Source organism: Papaver somniferum, chromosome 8 (genome assembly GCF_003573695.1).
Source record: "Papaver somniferum cultivar HN1 chromosome 8, ASM357369v1, whole genome shotgun sequence".
Lineage (NCBI taxonomy): Eukaryota > Viridiplantae > Streptophyta > Magnoliopsida > Ranunculales > Papaveraceae > Papaver > Papaver somniferum.
The window spans coordinates 39,268,314-39,289,597 of record NC_039365.1 but is presented as its reverse complement, the minus strand read 5'-3'; the positions used below and the strand labels follow the sequence as shown (position 1 = coordinate 39,289,597).

Below are 21,284 nucleotides of genomic sequence, written 5' to 3'. Positions count from 1 at the left end.
TCGTAGAGATCCATCAAACAGAAAGCAGTGGAAATAAAAAGTGTATGTCTCTTTTTTCTTATAACTGGCAAGATAAGACTTTCAAGAAGATGAAGATCAGTGGAATTCCCTCCTCAGCTACGGTACGTACGTCTTTTATTGAAAGCCTTTTTCCTTTCCGCAAGCAGGAATGAAGCTACCCATTCAACCTTCAACGGCATTTGATAATTTGCATCACCCCATCCAAAAGAAGTAGCCGCTATCAACTTTGTTGGGGAACTTTTTTCGTCTTCCTCGCTGAACTTTTTTCTGTTTACCTTAGCAAGTTGTTAGTGTCTTGTGAATTCATACTTTTTATTTTGCAACTATGTTTTTGTCAGAGATTATGGCCGTTGTTCTTTGGTGCTTTGCTCAGAGCCAGAGAGGTTTATAAACATATAAAATCTTCCGTGTCAATGACTCAATATCACTAATACTTCAACCCTGATTTTGGGCATACTGAAATTTTACTAGGCATACTGCATAAAGACAAAAAAGGTTGTGAAATAGCAAAATCAGCTAACCCAAATTTTTTTTAATAGCAAATCTGCCCTTTATGTATTAGTGTTAGTAATATTGATTAGTGATTAAATATTTTGTTTAATGATTAAGATAATTTTCAGAATTATAAAGGTTGTTTAGATGATTTTTTGGATCATGGTTCGGCGAAACAAGTTGAGGTTCGGCTCACATCTATGAGTCGAATCTACCAATTGATGAACGGTTCGGCTCACTGAATGTGTTTACTGCATGAGCCGAACCTATAATTTTCAATTCCAACCCTTTTGCTAGACACTAGTTCGGCTTATATGAAAGTTTCATAGTAAGCCGAACAACATCCTGAATAGCCCGGAAAAAAAATAATTACTGCTTCGGCTTATATTTCGAAATCGTATGAGCCGAACATCAATTTATTATTTTTTGGGTTAAAATATTATTATTGGTTCGGCACATATTGAGAATATCGTAATAGCCGAACCTCGTAAATGTGCTAGGTTCGGCACATATTATGATTATCGAATACGCCGAACCCCTATGTATCTCTATATGTGACTAGGTTCGGCTTGAAATTTCATGCCGCACTGTTCATATACACTTACAGGAAGCTTTTGTGGAGAACAGTTCGGCTAAAAACGCAACTCAATTTTGAGCCGAACCCAACACTGTAACCGTCATTTAATCGATGAAAAACAACAAATAGGATATTGGATTTGTAAAACTTACTTTCTTATCCTCATTTCCGGAGTTGGAGATGCAGTTGGTTCAATTTCTAGTTCAATTAGTGGTTGATTTTCAGTTTTTACACCTTCCTCTTCAATTGGTTCTTCTTCTTCAATTGATGGATTAGAAGACGATTTGGTTTTCCTAGTCCCTGCTTTTCTTTGTACGAGTCATTATGTGGTTGAGTTTAATCGACGATCAAATTTTTACGAATCGACAATTAATCACGATGATGAATTTTTTTCGCACGAGGGGAAGAGTTCGGCTAGAGGAGGCGGAAGAATAAGAGATGTTAAGGGAAACTGATTTTTTAGAAAACTGATTTTAGATTTTTGTATTAAGGGTATATAGGTAATTGAACTACCCATAGGATACTCCTTATAAGGTCACCCAAAATGGAACTATTGTTTTGTATGCCTAGAAAGATAGGAAAATTAGGCGCAGGCCCAAAAAAAATAATATTCTTGTTCTCAGGCCCACAATTAATTTTAGGTACCATGACACCCATAATTATTTCCGTGACACCCATAATTATATGAAATTATTAAAAATGTATGCATTACGGATTATGCATATGCATGACAAATTATGCATCAGGGATATAATTGGCAACGCAACTTGGATATAACATATCTAAAAATCCGCGCCTTGGAATTTTCCAAATTTTATATCGTTGGTAATCTTTTTAAGAGAGCTACGCAACGAGTACAAACATGAATATCAAATTTTTGTTTTTCACGAAAAAATCGGAGGTGATCATCATTCTAGGCAAAATTTTCGAAAACTTATTACATAACCATTATGCAGCCACCAAAAAAGATGCATAACACATTATGCAGACGCATAACGAATTATGCAACCATTTTCTCCACTGCATAACAAATTATGCATTTGGATAACAAAGTTATGCATCTATAACAAATCATGTAACCATTGTTTTGGTTGATTTTGGTGCGTACATAAAAAAAAAATTGATGCATAATGCAGTATGCATCCATATTTACGGATGCATATCAGGTTATGCATCTATTTTCTCGATGCATAATGCATTATGTAGCCATATTTTCGGACGCATAACAGGTTATGCATCCATTTTCACGTCTGCATAACAGGTTATGCAGATATTATTGTAGGTGCATGACAAGTTATGCAGTCTTTGTTTTTGTTGGTTTCAATAGTAACAAAAAATCTACTGCATAACGTGTTATGCAACCGTTTTCTGGACTGCATAACAAGTTATGCAACAAATTTTGTAGATGCATAACAGGTTATGCATCCATTTTCAGGACTGCATAACATGTTGTGCGGACATTTTGTCGACTGCATGACATGTTATGCAGTCATAAGCACATCATCATCTTCTTTCATGTTTCAATAACTCCCACGCAAATCATTATCCTCCATCCGTAGCTCCCGATCCACCATTACCATATATAACAAGAAATGTGTATTTATGAGGAGGAATATTTTCTTTCAGCATAGACAAACACAGTTCAGATCTTCTTCTTGTTGATTATTTTAAATTCGAGTCCTGATATTAGAGATCCTAGCATCACACTCTTAGCACTAATAGTTAGTGTTGCTACCTAACCTTTGGATAAAGCTTAATTAGCTACATTTTTTTTTGTTGCTAATGAGTTAACTCATTTTGACCCCACTACTTAATAGGCATGACTTTTCTTTTTTTGAATGAAGACCTTTCTTGGCCCTGTCATCAACATATCCACGGATCACTAAGTTAAAAAAAAATGGTATTTATACTTTACAGAGCGTTGCACCTACTTCTTACTTTACAGTGATTTTCACGAGCAGCAGTTATGCGCCTGTGCTATACCAACAGCGGTCGAGCTTGCAAATGAGTCAATGGTATATACCTGTATCACTCATCACATGTTCTATTCCAAATTAGAACAATGGCAATGGGTTAGTGATACATACTAGCTCGGTCAAACTATATTGATTCTTCTTCTGAATTTATCAACCGTGATTTAGTCTACATATAACCTTTGAAAAGCAATACCTGTCCCAATGGAGATTCCGAGATAACTCAAATCTTTTAAGCTTTCCAACTCGCTGAGACTTGGTCCACCTTCTTCTTCCCAATTGATCTATGTATAATCAAATAAGTCCAACATTTTTAATTTTGTAAGATGAACAAAAGTCCCTGGACTTAGTATATGTCTACCTAAGAATGATAAACCCAAGGATTGTAATTCAGCCAGTGAAGAAATACTTGTTGGGAGCTTCGGTGCCCTCCAACCAGACATATCTAAAACTTTAAGCATGTGTATAGACTGAAAAAAGTCATCCGACATAGTCTCCACATAAATGTGATTGAGCAGCACAGTTGGGAGGTTGGAGCAATTTGGTGATCCATCGAGTTCTTTAGTTGATTTATTGCCTACAAGAGAGATCTTCTGCATTCTCCCATTCATGGAGCTTCAGTTTGTTTTCTGCCCGAACTGCTAAGACCTTACCTTTTGTCCTACCAAGATCGGAGGCTCTCCATATGGCCAAATCACGGACTACATCGTGCATTTTTACCACCTCCCTGTAATCACCGCCTTCTACTTGTATAGTACCACCACTTTCTAACAATCATGCACTTACGAGACTTCCAATAACATCATGACCTTCATAATAAGCTTCGTATGTGTATTCCACTTCACGTTCAGATCGAGAATTGGAGATGGATTTGATGCAGAGACGAAGAAGAATTGGGGTTAGGGTCTAGTCGATTAAACAAAGAAGAAGAAGGAAGAAGAAAATCACATAACTTTTGTGGGCGTGGAAGAAGGAAGAAGGAATAACCTAATTTTAATAAATTTTGGGTTTGGGAGTAAGTTTTTTTCCAAAACTGGGGGCGCGCCTGAACTTTTCTGTCCGTGGGTTTCTCAGTGGAAAAATTTGGGAGAATGGGTCTTACTGTAGTTTTCAACTAGAAAGATTTAGGTATGCCCAAAGTGAAAACTACCACCAGACCCATTTCTCAGTTTTTTCCTACCCTCAAACCCACGGGTGCAGAACTTCAAGCGCGCACCCATTCCGCGGATAAAAATATCTCTAACACCGACGATTTTTGAAATTAAGTTCTATGGATTTTTTTTTCCTTTAAAATGCGAAAGTCCGCTTTTCTTCGGGGAGAGAAAGAGAGATTTGAAGAGGAAATCAACATATTACAACAGTGTTCGCAGAAAGAGCAGCAACAGAAGCAAATCCATAACAACATTAGAGGAGGATTTTTTTCTTGTAAGAAACTAGGTTGAATTTTTTATGATGCCCGTTTCAATTAATGGATTCAAGTTGTTGTTGTCAAGTTTGTTAAATTGAATTCAAGAAGGAAAGGAAGGATAGATATTTGCCGGACATGGAATGGAAGACGAGTAGGAATCAGAAATTGGGTATCACTCCTTTTTGGATTTGGTCGAGAATTGATGAGTTTCCATTGAGTGGGGTTTGACAGTGTTTGAAGAAATATAAAAGAAAGAGTTGAAGTTACTGTTGATGGTTTGGGGTTATAGAACCGGGAAGAAGAATTTTGTTGCATTTGTTTGAACCTTAAATAGTATAAGAAGACAGTAAAGAAGGTATGTTTGATGGTAGCCGTGAATGGTGTGCACGGAAACAGGTCAAGGAGTTGGTGTTGCTGCTGGTAAAAATGGAAGACACGGGTTTGTGTACCACCATCAAAACCCGCAGGTGTTTGTTAAAAATCCTGAATGAGTTTTGCAAAACTTGGCCATGATTTGGTTTATATACTGAAGAATGATTTTGCTAATATAACCGAACTATACATATTGCATTCGTCATTCTGGTCTTCTAGTGCTCACATCCATCGCGGTGTTGGCTTTATAGTGCATAAAAGGGATACAACCTGAGGACCACACCTTTAACAAACATTTTGGGTCTTCGGTTGGTCCTGCAGAGGCTGACTGATCAAAGAAAATGTTCTTTCATAGTACTAGTGATATTAAGGATTACAACGGTTAAGATGACGACTGCCAAGCTGCTGTATTCTTTTCTTATCAAAGAGTACAAAGTTGTTTTCTTAGCTTCTGTAGTTGGTTTGCACAAGGATTTATTTATTAAATGTGAATTTGGTTTTTGTTTTTGGTGTAGTGTTTGTTAGCATTAGAGAAGATTTCGGCCGATCAACTTTTTTAGATTTCTTCTCTTCGAGTCTCCAGGTAAAGGAAGAAACTCCATTGGTTGTACTTTCTATTGATTTAACATTGAGTATCTCATTAGTAATGAAGCCATATCTTCTTTTGTTTTTGTTTATTTGTTAGTGACTTTTCTTAAATTATAAACCATTTATGATCTTGAACCGGGTAGTAGTGTGCACGGAGGAGTCTTGATGATTATCATTTTCTTCCGTTTATATTTTGTTGGATAAGCTGAGTTTGAGGAGTTGGTGTTGTTGATTTGGAAGCTACGGATGTATTGGTGTTGGTCATAATGGTTGAATAATTTGTTATGCAGCTATGAAAATGGATGCATAACCTGTTATGCATCTACAAAATTTGTTGCATAACTTGTTATGCAGTCCAGAAAACAGTTGCATAACTCGTTATGCAGAAACTTTTTTGTTATTATTGAAACCAACAAAAACAAAGACTGCATAACTTGTCATGCACCTACAATAATATCTGCATAACATGTTATGCAGATGTGAAAATTGATGCATAACCTGTTATGCGTCCGAAAATATGATTACATAATGCATTATGCATCGAGAAAATAGATGCATAACCTGATATGCATCCATAAATATGGATGCATACTGCATTATGCATCATTTTTTTATGTACGCACTAAAATCAACCAAAACAATGGTTACATAACTTGTTATAGATGCATAACTTTGTTATCCAAATGCATAATTTGTTAGGCAGTCGACAAAATGGTTGCATAATTCGTTATGCGTCTGCATAATGTGTTATGCATCTTTTTTGGTGGCTGCATAATGGTTATGTATCAAGTTTTCGAAAATTTTGCCTAAAATGATGATCAACTCCGATTTTTTTCGTGAAAAACAAAAATTTGATATTGTTGTTTGTACTCGTTGTGTAGCTCTCTTAAAAAGATTTCCAACGATATAAAATTTTTAAAATTCCAAGGCGCGGATTTTTAGATATGTTATGTCCAAGTTGCGCTTCCAATTATATCCCTGAAAAATTAGGTTGCATAACGAGTTATGCCTGGAAAAAATAGTATGCATAACGAATTATGTATTGATTCTTAATAATTTCATATAATTATGGGTGTCAAATAAATAACTATGGGTGTCACGGTACCCAAAATTAATTGTGGGTCTGACAATGATAATATTATTTTTTTTGGGTCTCCCCCTAATTTCCCCATGCCCAAAATCAGGTAGGGCTGTTCATGGTCGGTTTTGGTTCGGTTTCTAACCAAACCAAAATCGAAACCAATATTATCGGTTTCTAAAAATCTAAACCAAACCAATCCATTAACCATTGGTTCGGTTTCTAAATGGTTCCATCCGGTTTCGGTTTGTCCCAGTGGTTTTTGGTTAACCAATAGTTATGTCAAACGACTCAAACAAAAAAAAAGATACACAAATTTACAGATAAAAAAATCATAGATGCCGATAGTATTGGTTTACACAAATTTACAGACAAAAAAAAAAAATATCAAGAATAGTTAAAGCTTACTCTAAATCTAGAGATCAAAAGAAGATATATAATATATCTTAATTTAATTAGTGATAAACAAAAAAGAATGAAGAAGGGAAGAAGAAAGTCGAGTAGCAGCAGTGACTGCTGTAGTTAGGGGTGGAGAAGGGAGGAGACTGAGAGAAGGAGAAAGAGAAAGAGGGAGAATATCATACTGAAATATTATATTTAAGGTTTATATTTATCCTCTAAATCAATGGGTAGAATCTAATACTTGTTAATCAAGGTAAAAACTAAATTTAAAAATTAGTCGGTTTTCCAATGGTTTTGGTTCGGTTTTAGAGGTCAAACCAAACCAAAACCAACACTATCGGTTTTCCACTTTTTACACCATAACCAATCCATTAGTAAATGGTTCGGTTTGGTTTCTTCCTAATTGGTCTGGTTCGGTCCGGTTCCAGCGGAAAACCGAAACCATGTTCAGCCCTAAAATCAGGGTTCTAATACTTATGCGCTAGATGCGCTAGCAAAGAAACAAAATTCAAGCCCAAGATCAAGCCCAGTTCCAATAGAAATGTGTCTGCCTGTGAATAAGAAAAAAACGGGTACCAAAATGAAAAAAACACTCTAAATTCCGATATAACGTTCCGCCCCCATTCTACATAAACCCTAGCTACTGCAATAAAAACCAGGAACCCTAAATTTTATTCAAACAGTCTCTCTCTTTGTGGCTGAACCAGATGGTGAAGATTAAGAAGAAAGATAAAATTTCTGCAAAGCAGGTTGTTGTTACTAATGAAGATCTGAAATCTATAATCAGAGATAATTCAGAGTTCTTCGATAAGCTTGTAGGATTAATCCCTGCAAAATTCTTTATACCAGCTCCAGAGAAAACAACATATTTTCAAGGATTAAGTAAGGTTGCAAAAGCTTCTGCCAAGAAAGAATCAAGAGAAAATCGTAAGAAAGCCAGAAAAGCTAAGTTAGATCCTGAGGTTCCTTCAGGAACCCTAGATGTACTGAAGCAAAAATTATTAGAGGATTCGGATGATGATTCAGAAGATGATGATGAGAAAGAAGAAGAAGAAGATGATGATGATGATAATGAAAGGAGATTGCAAATCAAAGAGCTAAGAGACGAGGAGAAATCTTTGACGTATGAGGAACTTCAAGGAAAGTTGAATAGGAAATTGGAGGAGCTTAGGTCTGGTCGGAAAGCTGGACCTGAAGAGGAATCGAATAGAGAGAAGAAAAGGCAATCATGGTTTTTGAAAAGAAAGAGAGAAAATGAAGGTCAAATCGAAACTAAAGCGGAGATTAAGAAGAAGGCAGAGGCTAATATTCAGAGTAAGAAGATTAAGGAAGATATTGCAAAAGCTGTTGATGGACTTACTTTTGGTCATGTGAAAATTGATGAAAATGATGGTGAATTTGGTAAGAAAAAGAGGAAGCTTTCGAAATCGCAAGCTCTTCAAGAGGCTAGAAAGATACAGGAAGCAAAGAAGGATCCTGAAAAGGGGGAAATAATCGCAAAGAAACATACATTGAGTGCAGCAATTAGTAGAGCTGCAGGTATTAAAGTTCATGATGATCCAAAATTGATAAACAAGAGTATTAAGAAAGAAAGGAAGCAACAGCAGAAAAGTGCTCAGAAATGGAAAGATAGAGATGAGACTAAAAACAAAGCTAGGGCTGAGAAACAGAAAGCTAGGAATGATAATATACAAGGAAGAATTCAAGCTAAGAAAGCTAAGAAGATCGAGAAGCGTGAGAAGAAACTTATGCGTCCAGGGTTTGAAGGTCGTACACATAAAATTATCAATGAGCCTGCCAAAAACTAAAATTTGGGGTAATGAATTTAATGATTATGTTTTATTAGGTTATTTTCAATTGTCAGTGACACTTTAGTGATCGGAAACATGAGTTCATTTGTTAGTGTCATTTGCAGTTGAGGGGATTTTGTTTTTGAATATTTCTTGAGTTACGAATATGATGGTTCTTTTGTTCTTGCTTTATTTTGAATCTTTGATCTGTTGATAACTTGCTTGTTTATGTTTAAACCTTTGAGAAATGTCAATGGAGGTATTGAACGATTAGCTTTTGAAATCATAATCCTGAATAGGTATGAACTGGTGACCATCTTTCTTTCTGAATTGGCGATCAACTGTACTGTATGGTGCTAACAAACCTTAAGAATTGGTGATCAACTGTACTTGTAAACAATGCTGTTTCAATAATGTATGGAGATGTTTAAAATTGTCACATAAAACCAATGAATGATAATAAGAAAATTACGAGACTTGGGTTTCACATCTTCATGTACTTTAGGCTTTGGTTTAAGATGATAACTGCAGCTGTTTTCCCTAGGGGGAAAATGTAGTCTCTTAGTTGCTATTTACTTGAAGAAATGATCTGAAGTTGGAACATGAACTGAGTGGGTAGTTATGAAGAGATTGTTCAAGGTAAATTAGTTTGTTGACATGTTTATGGTGGTGTCTACGTTTTGGGTGTTTGGTATGCCTGAGGAACACTGTTTATGTCAATATCATGTCCCTAAATTCTCATTTTATGAAACTATTCTTAGGATTATGTATCAGTTAACTTCTCAGGCTTTGAAGATGAACTAATCTAGAATAAATGCTAAGAAATGGATGGACAGAGATGAGAGTATAAATAGGAGGATTCAGTTCTTAATTCTGTCCATAGTTTGTGTTGGTGCCTATGGCTTTCAATATTTGCTCTCGTTTTATGTCAGATTGCTGAGATATGTTGGAATTAGTTTTTTCTTCATGATATTTTGCTGCTGCTGCACTATCATGTGATGTGCCAATGCTTTTACTTCCTACATGTTGCTGGTGCTCTTAGTGGATAGTTGCTACAAGTGATACTTCTTATATTTCCTATACTCCTTGTCCTGCATCAACTGTTTCTGTCTGCAACTCTATGCTACATTAGTTCAGCTTGTCGGCTATGCCATTTTGTCAGAATTGGTTTGTTATGCACTGTTACTCCTATTTATCTGGCAACATTCCAGGTCCTGGTACTGTTCTGGTTTCACTCCTATCTACAATTGCCATTATCATCTGCAAAAGTAAGGTCTTTCTTCACATTTTCTGGGTATACTACTGGTGACACTTTATGGAGGTTCTTTGTGATTATATTTGGTCTGCAACTACAGCTCACACCTCACAGATGCTCACTACTGTTTCTTAGACAACAACCATATTACTCTCTTATGGTTTGCAATATTGCTCCTTTATTCAGTCTCGTGTCAGCTGCTTTGCGATCTCAGGTCAGTTTGTTCTTGTTTTCTACTTCACTGTTGTTGCTTGTGCCCCTTCAACAATTTCTCTTGAAACATCAGCTGCTAAAGTCACTTATACAATATTGCTACACAACATCTGATCCATATGGTCTGTTTCTGACATTTCCTGCTGCTGCTATTTTCATTTTGTCAAATACTCAATACCAATGCAACACAATCTGATGGCATGTTTTATCTAATAGCATGTTTGTGCGAGCGAATGAGTATATGTGCAATCTCAAGTGGCCTATTCGCCCCCTCCAGCTTGAGGGACGGTAATACTATGTGTGTGTGAATGATTGAGGTGTACTGAGACTTGCAAGCGTGCTAGTCACATGTGAGTGTGTTGGTGAGGTATTGTAGCTGTCAGAGTATATAGCTTATTGCTGTAATCTGTAAGAACTATTTCTTTTATCAGTACAAAACAATCTGTAAGAACTATCTTCTTTTATCAATACAAAACAATCTTTAGCAATGTAGACAAACAATTCTACTAGTAACGTCCTCGCTGCCCCTTGCACTCTTCATTCGAAATTGTCATGACTTCAAAATTGGCAGAATACCTTCAATAACGACGAAGAAACCCAATTTCCTCGCGTCAATATCACTAGAAATGAAGCAAACAATTAACTTAGCAAGTTGGTAATCTCTTGTGAGTTCTTACTTTTTAAATCAAGCAGACAAATACTCCTAGCCTGTTTGGATAAACTGTCTTTCAGTTCCTGGAGAATTGCTTGGCCTAGTCATGTTGTTTGCAGAGGGCTCTCTTTGTACGACAGTGCAAACCGTTCGCTAATATCCTCCTCCGTTAGATTCTTAGGTTCCCAGCTTTCCACTTGTTGATCCCACTTTGCGCGCCTTGGATCATTTGTGAGATCTGCAATACAAATGAATTTACCTATATAGCAATTCCATTGTTACCTGCTGTATTCAGTAATCGTATTAGAAGCATCAAAGAAAACGGAGTCCAGCTTTTGCAATCCAATTTGACCATTTTCATGCTAAACATGGTCTTCTTTATTCTTCTCTTCCCTTTTGTTTTTGTTTTTTTTTTGGCTTGTTGCAATGCTATAGTGGCTAAGGTAAGATTCAACATTCATAATTAGTGTCACAGGATCAGGAGACACTCTATCAAAATATTCATTAGTTCTGTATTTTTTACATTAGAGATAAGTTTGTGCTGTTTTTGGGCAAGAAGTTGAGAAACATCATGGGGTGCCCATGTATTTTGCACATTGGTTCAGTATCTATTCATTTGATTGTGTTAATTATTCTACTCACTGTTCTACTTTTCAGTCCACCGAAGTTGATGAACGTCCAGATATATTGTACTGGTCCGACGCACAATTGGATAGGTTATTCCTTTACTCTCTCATTGACACCGAATTTTATTTAGAAACCTTTAGTGCTTGCTACGAGGAAATGATTCTTATATGGTAGAGACTGAGGTTCTTTTTAACATAAATATTTAGATGGATCATCAGTGACGCATATACTGTAATTGTATGATTAGGACAAAGCTGGTTCTGTTAGAGGAAAAAGAAATGAACCCAAGAAGAAGCTTGGAAAGAGGAATACCAGAGATTCATATAGGGACTTCGGGAAGGTGGGTTGCTGCGGCCTAGTGGCGTTGAGACCGGATCAAGTGGTGAACTTCGCCAAGCAATCAAACAGGCACATGAATAACCAGATACAAACATTGGTATCGAAGGGGATTGTGTATCAGTAGTTAACTATATGAATCTTGAACATGTTAATATAATTTTAAGTTGTCTAACTGTATCCCACAAAGCTAATCCCGTGTCACTGTTTTTGTTTCCTGTTATATACTAATTTCAAAAACATGACTCCTCCTGAACTACTGCTTTTGTAATGCTAGAGGCCCCTGTTTTAGTATTTTTTATTTTTGTTGGTGTAAAATTCTCTTCGTGTAAAATATCACTAATAGGTAAAAGATAATAGTTCGCTCAGCCCCTGCCATTCTCCATTCAGAGTTTTGTTTTGACTCAAAATGGATAATATAAACCAAACAAATTTGTTCCGTACATCATACATGGAAAGAAGCAATTTCTGAGACGTAAAAGCAATGATTTTATTCAACTGAGAACCAGAGTTATGTACACCTTCGGATATACAAGCATTTCTAACGTTTATTTCTTCCTCTGCCAGAAAGACATCTTCTAACATAAATACTTACAATGAGTACTAAAATGATTTACAGACATTTATAATTATCCCATATACATTATAACTTAGATCTTAATGAAATAATCATTTACTTTATACATTGTTGACTACCTGTAAATACCATTCCCCGTGAACACTACCTGAAACCTTGGCTACAATGATCAGAACCTCTGCGATTTCTATCACCCGATCAACCAGAACTGCTGCTCCAACACGTCGCAGAACTGTTTCAGCTAAATTTCTCCCGTGAGCCACAGTCCCACCAAGCACAGCCGACCTAACTGCCACGTAAACTGCAAGAGATACCCTCTCGAATACTGGGTCTCCGGCTCTTAAACTCTTCAATAACATGTTTGCCATTACTTCTTTACTTGCTTGAAGTTTCTCAGCATCCTCGCTCCCTTCCATGAACTCGTAAAATTTTTCGACAATTTCTATGATACCAACATCTTCCACAGAGTCCAAGAGCTCGGTCACTGCTTTGACAGAGTTTGTGACTATGTATTCCATGGATGACGGGTTGATATAAGAGCTCTTGCTGAGAAGTGACTGCCGTAAGACCAACATGCTGTAAAATTTAAAACTGATTAGCAAGACAACTTAATTTCTGAGAGTGTAGTTTGTGTTATTGTGCAAGTCAAAGTAAATTCAGTTCCAGTACAGACTAGTGTTGACATTGCTGAAGTTGAATGTTTAGAATCAATATATCATGGAAACAAGTTTTGAAGCAATTGACAGGGAGATCCTATCGAATGTAAGTCGTCTACAACTTTCCAATTAGTCGCCAAACGGTGGAAAACTACATCAGAGAGAGTCAATTACCTGGTAGAAATGACAATGATCTTCTGGAGTTGGGATTGGATAGACCTTAGCCTTGAGAAATTGAGCTTCAGGGTTTCAGGAAGGTTTTCATTGTTTATTCCTTCTATCTTACTGACCAACTTTAATAAGCCAAGTCTCACCAACACGTCAATCTTTTCGCCCTTGCACTCTGGTTGCCCACCTGATGATACAAGCGAAACACATGAGAATCTAATGGGCTAACATGATTAAAAACATGTGTTCTGACCAACTGCTCACATTGGACCTGTCAGGCCTGTCAATTGCCCAACCAAAGTTGGTAAAAATTACATGTTTGATTCACAAAGCGTTAGATATCAATTATCTATTGATGGGGTTGCATCTTAAGAATATGTAGTACCACTGGTTAATTCCAGGGGAAGGTACAACTTGGCCAAGAATATGTCCCCTACTAAAAAAAAAACTGCTCGATAAAAATGATGATGGGGTTAGCTCAAACCTGTAGTAGAAACTTGAGGATAGAAAGTCGGTTCGAACTTATTAGATGACGTGGGAACTTTGCCGCCAGTTTTAAGGGCAGTGGATGGAGGAAGCCCCTGAGAGGTACTTGATTGACTTGCCATCAATGCAGCGAGGGAATCCTTGTGTTCTTCCCACTCCTCTTCTGCGCTACCTCTTACAGATGATAACCACCGAACTGTCAATGGTAACGAGGTTGAGACATTGGATGGAGATCCATAACGCCCACCAAAGGCCTTCTTCAGATACTCCAAACCACCGGGTCCCTTTATAATTGGTTCCATGATCTTTATACGTGCTTTGCTGATTTCTCGTTTAAGTGCCTGTCGAAAAAATTCGAAGTCAGAAAGATTCATGTGTCCAGTGCTCAAACCTGGTTCATGTGGACAGTTAAATAGTGCAATAATCATGTGGAGTAGGGTAATTGGTTTTTATTTGATTTAGATATATTCTTTCTCTTGGTGGGTACAGTAGAGGAACAACAGATTACCTGAATCTCTTGAAGAACAAAACGAAGACCTTTTATCATTGAATCGATAAATGAACCACTTGATGCTACACCGAGATCTTTCAATAAATTTTTGTGGGTCTCCTTCATCTTATCCTCGGTAGCTGCAGCTGAAAGCTTCTGCAATGCAACCAATGCAAACTGCAGCATCTTTCCTAGATACTCCATGTCATGAGTTCCGGACATGAGAACCTAGAAAAAATTAGAAGAAAATATATAAAAAGCTTATTATTCTCTGTATACACGTCATGTAAGAACATAAAGAATTACAGCATCGGATCAGAATCTGCTGGAGGAACCAACTCATTACCTGAGTGAGAATATCGAGATCTATAGCTTCGAAAATCTCTTGCTTCCAACTTTGAGGAGCCATTTCGCAAAGGCCATCCCTCACCTCCTTCATGAGTTCAATTATGCGGCCATAGTCGGGATCATCCTGCTTCATAGACTCTGCAATTCCATCCCAGAAAGCATTCTCCATCGCCTCTCTTACTTTGGACTGCTCAAAAGAGAAGACGGCGTTAACCGTGAGGAACATATTCATACACTGATCAAGTAATACTACTGGAGATCTACTATAATGGAGTTTTCCGAAACAAAACAAGATGAGAACAACTAAAAGAACAGACGATGCAAATAATTAAGTAATTGCAGCTAAACGTGACACTTAAAACTCCAATACTGGATTAGTAGTAGAATGGCTCCTATAGTTCAATCCTGTTGATTATGTTTTGGAAGAACTCGATGTATTAAGGCCATTCCAAACCGAGTTGGAATCATTCCAAAAGGTTAATTCCCAATCGGTAATTTTTGTCGAGGAATCATACCTATGTTTATCATTGATAATTTCAAATCAATGTAATGTCAAGCAAGCAGAAAAATAAACTCACCTGGAAACCATTTTGATCCCCATTGCTGATATCAATACTGTCAGCAAAAGCATGGCGGTTCTCATGGACAATCTCATTGACAAGCATTTCATTCTCTCTGGCCAATTTTTCATCTGAAGAAGACTCCAATCGACTATCTCTATTTTTAAAGGTAGTGGACAGAACAGCATCCGCAGATGGAGAAGAAGATGTATCTTTAAACAAGGAGCGAACAACACGGCTTGGCTTCTGGCTAGCCCCAAGAGAACCCTGACTAACTTCTACTTCGTCCGAGCCAGAATGTAGAGTAAGGGCAGCAGAAGAACCGGGAAGACTTGGAGACAAAATATGGGCAACTGGGGTGTCCATTGGGCTCCCATTTTCCTTGGCCTCGAAGAATCTAGAACGAGTGTCTGACAGAGCTGATTCCATTCGCTTAATCCCAGCATCACCACTAAGATGTTGCACCTTTTCCCGGAGAAGTCTCTGATCTTCTGTAACCTGGAATCAGCAAGGAGATGTCAGGAAAAGCCTCTACGATGTCAATACTAAACCACAGATTACTCTTAGCGAGAGAGCATCTACATTCTACATCAAAATTCAGAATAACTTTGCGTCTAACAGTTTCATTCAGCTAGCAACTTCCAGCCGACGACGGGAAGGGCAGAGTTGAAAGAGAAACCAGGTAGTCACGACAAACAAAACCAGATACTTACGGAATGTATGTACAAAAGAAGGTTTAAATGAAAGCATGTATCAAAACTGTTTGGAACCCTGAGGATGAAGAACAGAAATAAGGAGGGACTTAATCATTGAAATTTGTCTTATTTTTCCATGCATAGTAAAATCCCACACTAAGTAAAGACAACAACTATTGACATGCATCTTCGTGGAATAATAAGAGCAGAAACAAGGGTGAAACCTGGTTCTGGATAGCCTTCTTATCATGAGAAAGACCAACATTTTCTTGTTCTGGAGTTAGCTTGCACTTCTGCATCATTGAGAGCTCAAGATGGCAAGCTGCTCTAACCAAATCCTCCTCCAGGGATCTTGCATCCTTAACCTTCCATACGACAAAGCGATAGAGGTAAGAACACCACGCTGCATCGAAAGCTTCCAACTGGGATCTGAAAGTTTGCTTAGGCAAAACGGAACCACTTTTTGTCCGACCATCCAAGACAACCTTGATCAACATTTCTAACTCCTGGACGAATTTCGCTGCAGACTCCGCGAGCAAAAACTCACGTTCTCCGTGCCCACTAAAGACTGCATCAGGATGACCCAGTATCATATATGCACAAAGCACCACTCTCACTGGATACCTTGATACCTTAGCTGGAATTTCAGTTGCCTCTGCACTGGATCCCTTATTTCTTGGTCCTCCTTTCCTAGAACTACTAGGCCTACCCTTTCGCTTAGGTGAAGTTAAACGTTTAAGAAGGTGATCAATGTTATCCAACTTGGAAGGACCACTGAGAGAAGCATTGGAATGTGTGAGTGTAAAACGTGTCTCAAATCGATCAAGTAAAGCTTTCACAGTCTGAATGGTCGTGGAAGATTCAATTAGGACAGCAAGTTGCTCAAATGGCATTGATTTGACAGATTTCCCCTTGATTTGTAGGGCATCGTAACCTTTTGCTAAGGTGTGGGTAGTTCTCTTCAACTGCACAAAACGTCTCCAGCACCTGCGAATTTGTTATTTTAGGGAGACTATACAAAGGATATCAAGACATAACTTGTTGTGATCATTACAGGGAGGGAACTAAGGAGAAAAGGAGCAAATCTACTCAAAATAAGAAAATACATCAGACCTCTGTGTCGAGTACCAAGCTTGGTACCCCACCAGGGCCGCCACGCTTAGTAACTTCTCTCAGCAAGAGACAGAAAGAAGAAGGCCATTTTCCTAGAATTTATTTTAGTGAAAACAGTAAGAGAAGCTGTGGTACCTTGCCAGTTTTCTCGAAAGGAAATCTCCCTGCTTGTGCATCTCATACCAGTTAACGCGAACAGAAGTATGAAGACTTCCTCTCTGCCTCAAGTATTCCGCTCTTTGGCTCTTTGCCTGTGGAAAACAAAAAAGTAGGTAACATACATTGTTTTTCAGCATAACGACAATTCGGTACGACAACAGTGAATAGAAATAACATCAAAGCAGAAATATATACAGGACTGACGTTTTGACTTCGACAATAACATACCCTTTGTAGTCGATCTTCCAGCTGGTCCTTGATCCTCCTCCTCTCGATTTCACGTTGGTGGTTAACAAATTTAGCAACACGTTTCACTTGCATTAACCTAGCATGTGTTCGTCTCTTCTCTGCTTCCAACAATCCCAACCGCTTCTTCTCAGCTGCTGCACGTTTTTGGCAAATGGAAGCACGTACACACTCTTTATATTTGCTCTCCTGAACCATCCTCTGCAACAATGATTGATCTCTCCTCTCTTTTACTGCAGCTCTACGCTGTCTGCGAGCCTTGAGAAGAAGCATCCTATTTTCCTCTGCCTGCTGAACTCTAGATTCAACCTTCGTACCAAGTTTCTCACGTTCTTTTTCATATCGTAATTCCGCACCTGTTTTAGCTGCTTGTCTCCTCTCATCCAACTTAGCTAACCGTTTCCTAGCCTTCGCTAAAATACTTAACCTGTGAATCAGATGCGACGAGTATGCATTAGACACTATCTTAAAACAATTCTACGGAAGTAACGGAAAGAAAGTGGATATTCACATCGACAACCTTTGAGCTTAAGCAAATGAACCACATACAACACACTAACGAAACTTGGATTTTAGAGGGCAAAACAAGTAGACAACAGTTGCTTGATTGCCATTGATTGAAAATTTGGTCTATTCATAGTTTTATTTATTCACTAAGTTATGACATAAGCTGTTTCGAATTCTCGTAAACTTGCATCTCACATGCAAATTACATGTATATTATTCCTTTGAAAGGGACAGTTACATAGACCAGAAAGGAAGGTAAAAAATCAAACCAAATAAATTTTTATCAATTATGAAAGGGACAAAATAGACCACTGTAAAACCAAACAGACTTCAACAGTAAGTCAAAAGGGAAAAAAAACTAGAATTTTAGTAAGAAATTTGACCTTTTCTGCTCAGCAGCAATGAGCTTTGCTTCAAGTTTTTGAGCTAAGTCATCATCTTGAGAAGATGACCATGATGGACTTCTGGGTTTAGGACGAGCTTTGCTTGACAACCACTCATGGAATTGCTGCATACACCAAAAAATTCATTAAAAAAGATTCAACCTTGAAATTATAGAACAAGTAAAAGATAATCAAAATTAACGGAAACCCACTGAAAATATACTCAAAAAAACGAGAAAAACAAGAACTTTCTGCAGAAACTGAAATCTTTGGAGGTATTTATTCAAACTAAAGGGTTTCTTTATTTAGTAAAGATAAGATGAATCAAAGCAGGATTTTTTTGACTATGAATAAAAACATGAACTGAGAAAAGCAACCTAAAATTCAACAAGACCAAGACAAATTTCAGCAAAAAAAGAAAAACCCGCAGCTCAAAATCACCAAAAAAAAGAGAACTCATAATCTATATTCAAAATTCATAAGAGGGAAAATCAGAAAACCCACTTGTCTGCGATGATCAGCTTCTTTAAGTTTAGCTTGAATATCTTCAAAAGTTGTAACAGAAGGACTTTTAGATTCCATAAGTCTCTGTTTCACCCTCCTTGGTATCTTCACTGGTGATGATGATGAATCACAAGACAAATTTGTTGGAAAATCTAACACAATTCCATTAACCCTATTATCATCTCCTGTTGTTGATTCTTTCAATTCCACTCCAGCGGCCATTAATTAACAAAATAATATACCAAATATTCAATAAGTTTTCAGTCGTGATAAATAAAACCAGAAAAGTAAAGTTCTTTCTTCTTCCTTCTTCTTGTTCTTCTCCTCTTTTATATAAAAACAGTCTTTTCTAATTGTAATTAAAATAAAAAAAGTGATGTTGAAGGAAACGGATAAAGTCACGCGCGAGTGAGAGTTAAGATTCTTTGACGCGATTTGGTTTTGAGGACACGTGAGATATGATTGAATTTAGTGCTGAATAAAGCGTAAATACATGGTGTGCATTTATTTTTTAATTAAGGAAGGTGTTGACACGTTAGAAAGATGCATTGACGCGCGAGTGGTAGTAAGGTTTTATTGTTCATGTACGCGCTAATTTGTTACGTACACGCAGAGTATTCTTGCGGTGTTCTCATAGCTTATCTAGAACTAGGAATCCAAGACCTAGAAACTTAGCTGCGTAATTGACATGCGTTAAGCTATGATTCATTTGGCATGTTTTTTTAGTTTCCATATTGTGTCGTCTGGGTTTGAGTCGTCTAAACGGAGTAAATTTATCTGGCTCACCGGGATCGGATTTTGTTTTTTAAATCAAATCTGACTCAACTGCCTCGGAAGTATTGGAATTAGTGATTTGGTCACATGAATAGAGATATTTTGTTACCTGACTCAAATAGGTCCGACCGAATTAAAGGTTAAATCTGAATCAGATAACGAGTAAAATCTGACTTAACTTAAAAAATCAAACAGTCAGCTCACTTCAAAAGACTAATGATCTGGCATTTAACTCGATTCGAGTCAGGGTTGACTCAGATCCAGATTACGAGTCAGATGCAAACAAACACGATGTTAGTCCGACAAAATTTTATACCTGACTCGTTAAATAGATTTGTGAAAATTTCTATAACATTAGTTTCTCAAAACAGGCCTAATAAATCAGATTCCATGAGTACGTTGAGTTAGAAAAACCAAACAACTAGGAAAACCGACTAGTATGAATTTTCCAAAATTATCAGCAGTTCAGCACTGAAGTAAAAGTAGAAGAATGGAGACTATCTTCTAATCTCTAAGGTAGATCCTTCCATGTCAGTGTATGTCACTCGTGTGACAAGATTCCATCTTAAAGCAGAGATATTGGAAGGGTTAAATGATATGCTGACACATACTTGACACTAGAGTAAAGTGATGTGAAATCTACCCGTTCATATAAAAGGTTCCAACAATGTCATTGTCTCCGTTGCTTTAATTCCATTAAAATCTCCTAGGACAAATGCCTGGGTTTTAGAGGGTCACCAAGAATAGTACAGTATAACGTATTGTACCAGGATCAACTTGTGCTGTTGTGCACTTTACTTGTCCACAAAACCAGCTGATGCAACTGCCTTTTTTTTCTCTGGTATTCACGTTTGAATAGCCCTTTTCAATGACTTTTTGACTATCTTACCCCCTGAAGAAAATAAAGTTTCATAATCCCTTTTTTGTTTTTCCTTGTAATTCATCAGAAACGTGATCCTCTGCGTCATTCAGATGAGTACTTAGCTGCCATTCCCTCTTGGATAGGGAATTGTCCATTCTTGAGTAGAGTTGAAGACCATGCATGTTTAATGTGGCTTTCAAGCATCTCTTTCTAGACTGCTTGAAAGCTAGAAGTCCTGTACACTTACTGTCTATCGGAAGTTCTATATCAGATGTTCCATATAGGAAGACCTAATTCAGATCGTGTAAAATGAAAAGGTTAGGCCAGATTTGCTACTAATACAGAGAAGCCTAAGCTGTTATCAAAATTAGATCGTAACGGTAGTAATTTGTACCCAACATCCATCCTTAGTTTACCCAACACTAATTTCTAGAAGTGGTTGGGGGAGGGGAACCAATGCTATTGTCCTTCACCTAACTCAAGAACATGTCCTGCGTTTCATTCATTTATATTAATGGCTAACTAAAACTTCATCATCTGATTATGATGTATTCCCTCTTAGTATAATCAAACATTCAAGACCTTAAAAACTCTTAGATAAGTAGGCATCTCATGGAAAAATATAAAACAATGACATCACCACCTCAGAGGGCCATTATTTGCCTTGTTCTTCTATTTTATTCAGCACGACTTTCATAGGGAATGCATGACGCTGACGCATGCAACGCCCTCGTTCATACCATTATCTGGGATGATCTTATCTTGCAGGAATCCAATGGAAACAAACTTTACTCCTCCACAAAGCCTAGACCCACCTTAATCTATGTGAATGCACTCAGCATCATACATGTACCTTATCTAATCTCCTTTAGAAGAAAAGTCATTTCATGCAAAAGAAAGAAGAAAGAACAGAGGCTTGGATACAAAAATTTACACAGGGGATATCCTTAACCCGACAAGTAAAATAAAGAA

The 21,284-nt window shown here is 37.4% G+C and overlaps 2 protein-coding genes across 3 annotated transcripts; one reads left to right on the top strand and one right to left on the bottom strand.

Moving 5' to 3' along the window:
* The first annotated feature begins 7,567 nt into the window (after window positions 1-7,567).
* Window positions 7,568-11,821, top strand: LOC113306648 (ribosomal RNA-processing protein 14-like). 2 transcript variants are annotated; one of them, XR_003338758.1, is made up of 3 exons: window positions 7,568-8,727; window positions 11,479-11,537; window positions 11,696-11,821. XR_003338758.1 is itself a non-coding variant. In XM_026555560.1 (2 exons), exon 1 carries the CDS (start codon window positions 7,619-7,621, stop codon window positions 8,717-8,719), a length of 1,101 nt encoding a protein of 366 aa, XP_026411345.1. In that variant the 5' UTR covers window positions 7,568-7,618; the 3' UTR covers window positions 8,720-8,727; window positions 9,913-10,657. The 2 variants fall into 2 exon arrangements, 1 of the variants encoding a protein (XP_026411345.1); XM_026555560.1 differs by lacking the exons at window positions 11,479-11,537; window positions 11,696-11,821 and adding an exon at window positions 9,913-10,657.
* Window positions 11,822-12,249: 428 nt separating this feature from the next.
* Window positions 12,250-19,020, bottom strand: LOC113306647. The gene is made up of 11 exons (XM_026555559.1): window positions 18,677-19,020; window positions 18,173-18,297; window positions 17,265-17,709; window positions 17,013-17,128; window positions 15,989-16,751; window positions 15,088-15,567; window positions 14,508-14,696; window positions 14,180-14,389; window positions 13,670-14,012; window positions 13,192-13,372; window positions 12,250-12,937 (listed from the first exon to the last, which is right to left on the bottom strand). Exons 1-11 carry the CDS (start codon window positions 18,896-18,898, stop codon window positions 12,463-12,465), a joined length of 3,549 nt encoding a protein of 1,182 aa, XP_026411344.1. The 5' UTR covers window positions 18,899-19,020; the 3' UTR covers window positions 12,250-12,462.
* Between the last annotated feature and the right edge of the window lie 2,264 nt (window positions 19,021-21,284).

Excerpts from the sequence above, each read along its gene's own strand:
- LOC113306647 (XM_026555559.1), bottom strand. The coding sequence starts at position 18,898 with ATGGCCGCTGGAGTGGAATTGAAAGAATCAACAACAGGAGATGATAAT. Across the intron at positions 18,298-18,676 it reads AAGCTGATCATCGCAGACAA|CAATTCCATGAGTGGTTGTC; the intron begins GTGGGTTTTCTG and ends TGGTGTATGCAG. Across the intron at positions 14,013-14,179 it reads TTGTTCTTCAAGAGATTCAG|GCACTTAAACGAGAAATCAG; the intron begins GTAATCTGTTGT and ends TTTTTTCGACAG.
- LOC113306648 (XM_026555560.1), top strand. The coding sequence starts at position 7,619 with ATGGTGAAGATTAAGAAGAAAGATAAAATTTCTGCAAAGCAGGTTGTT.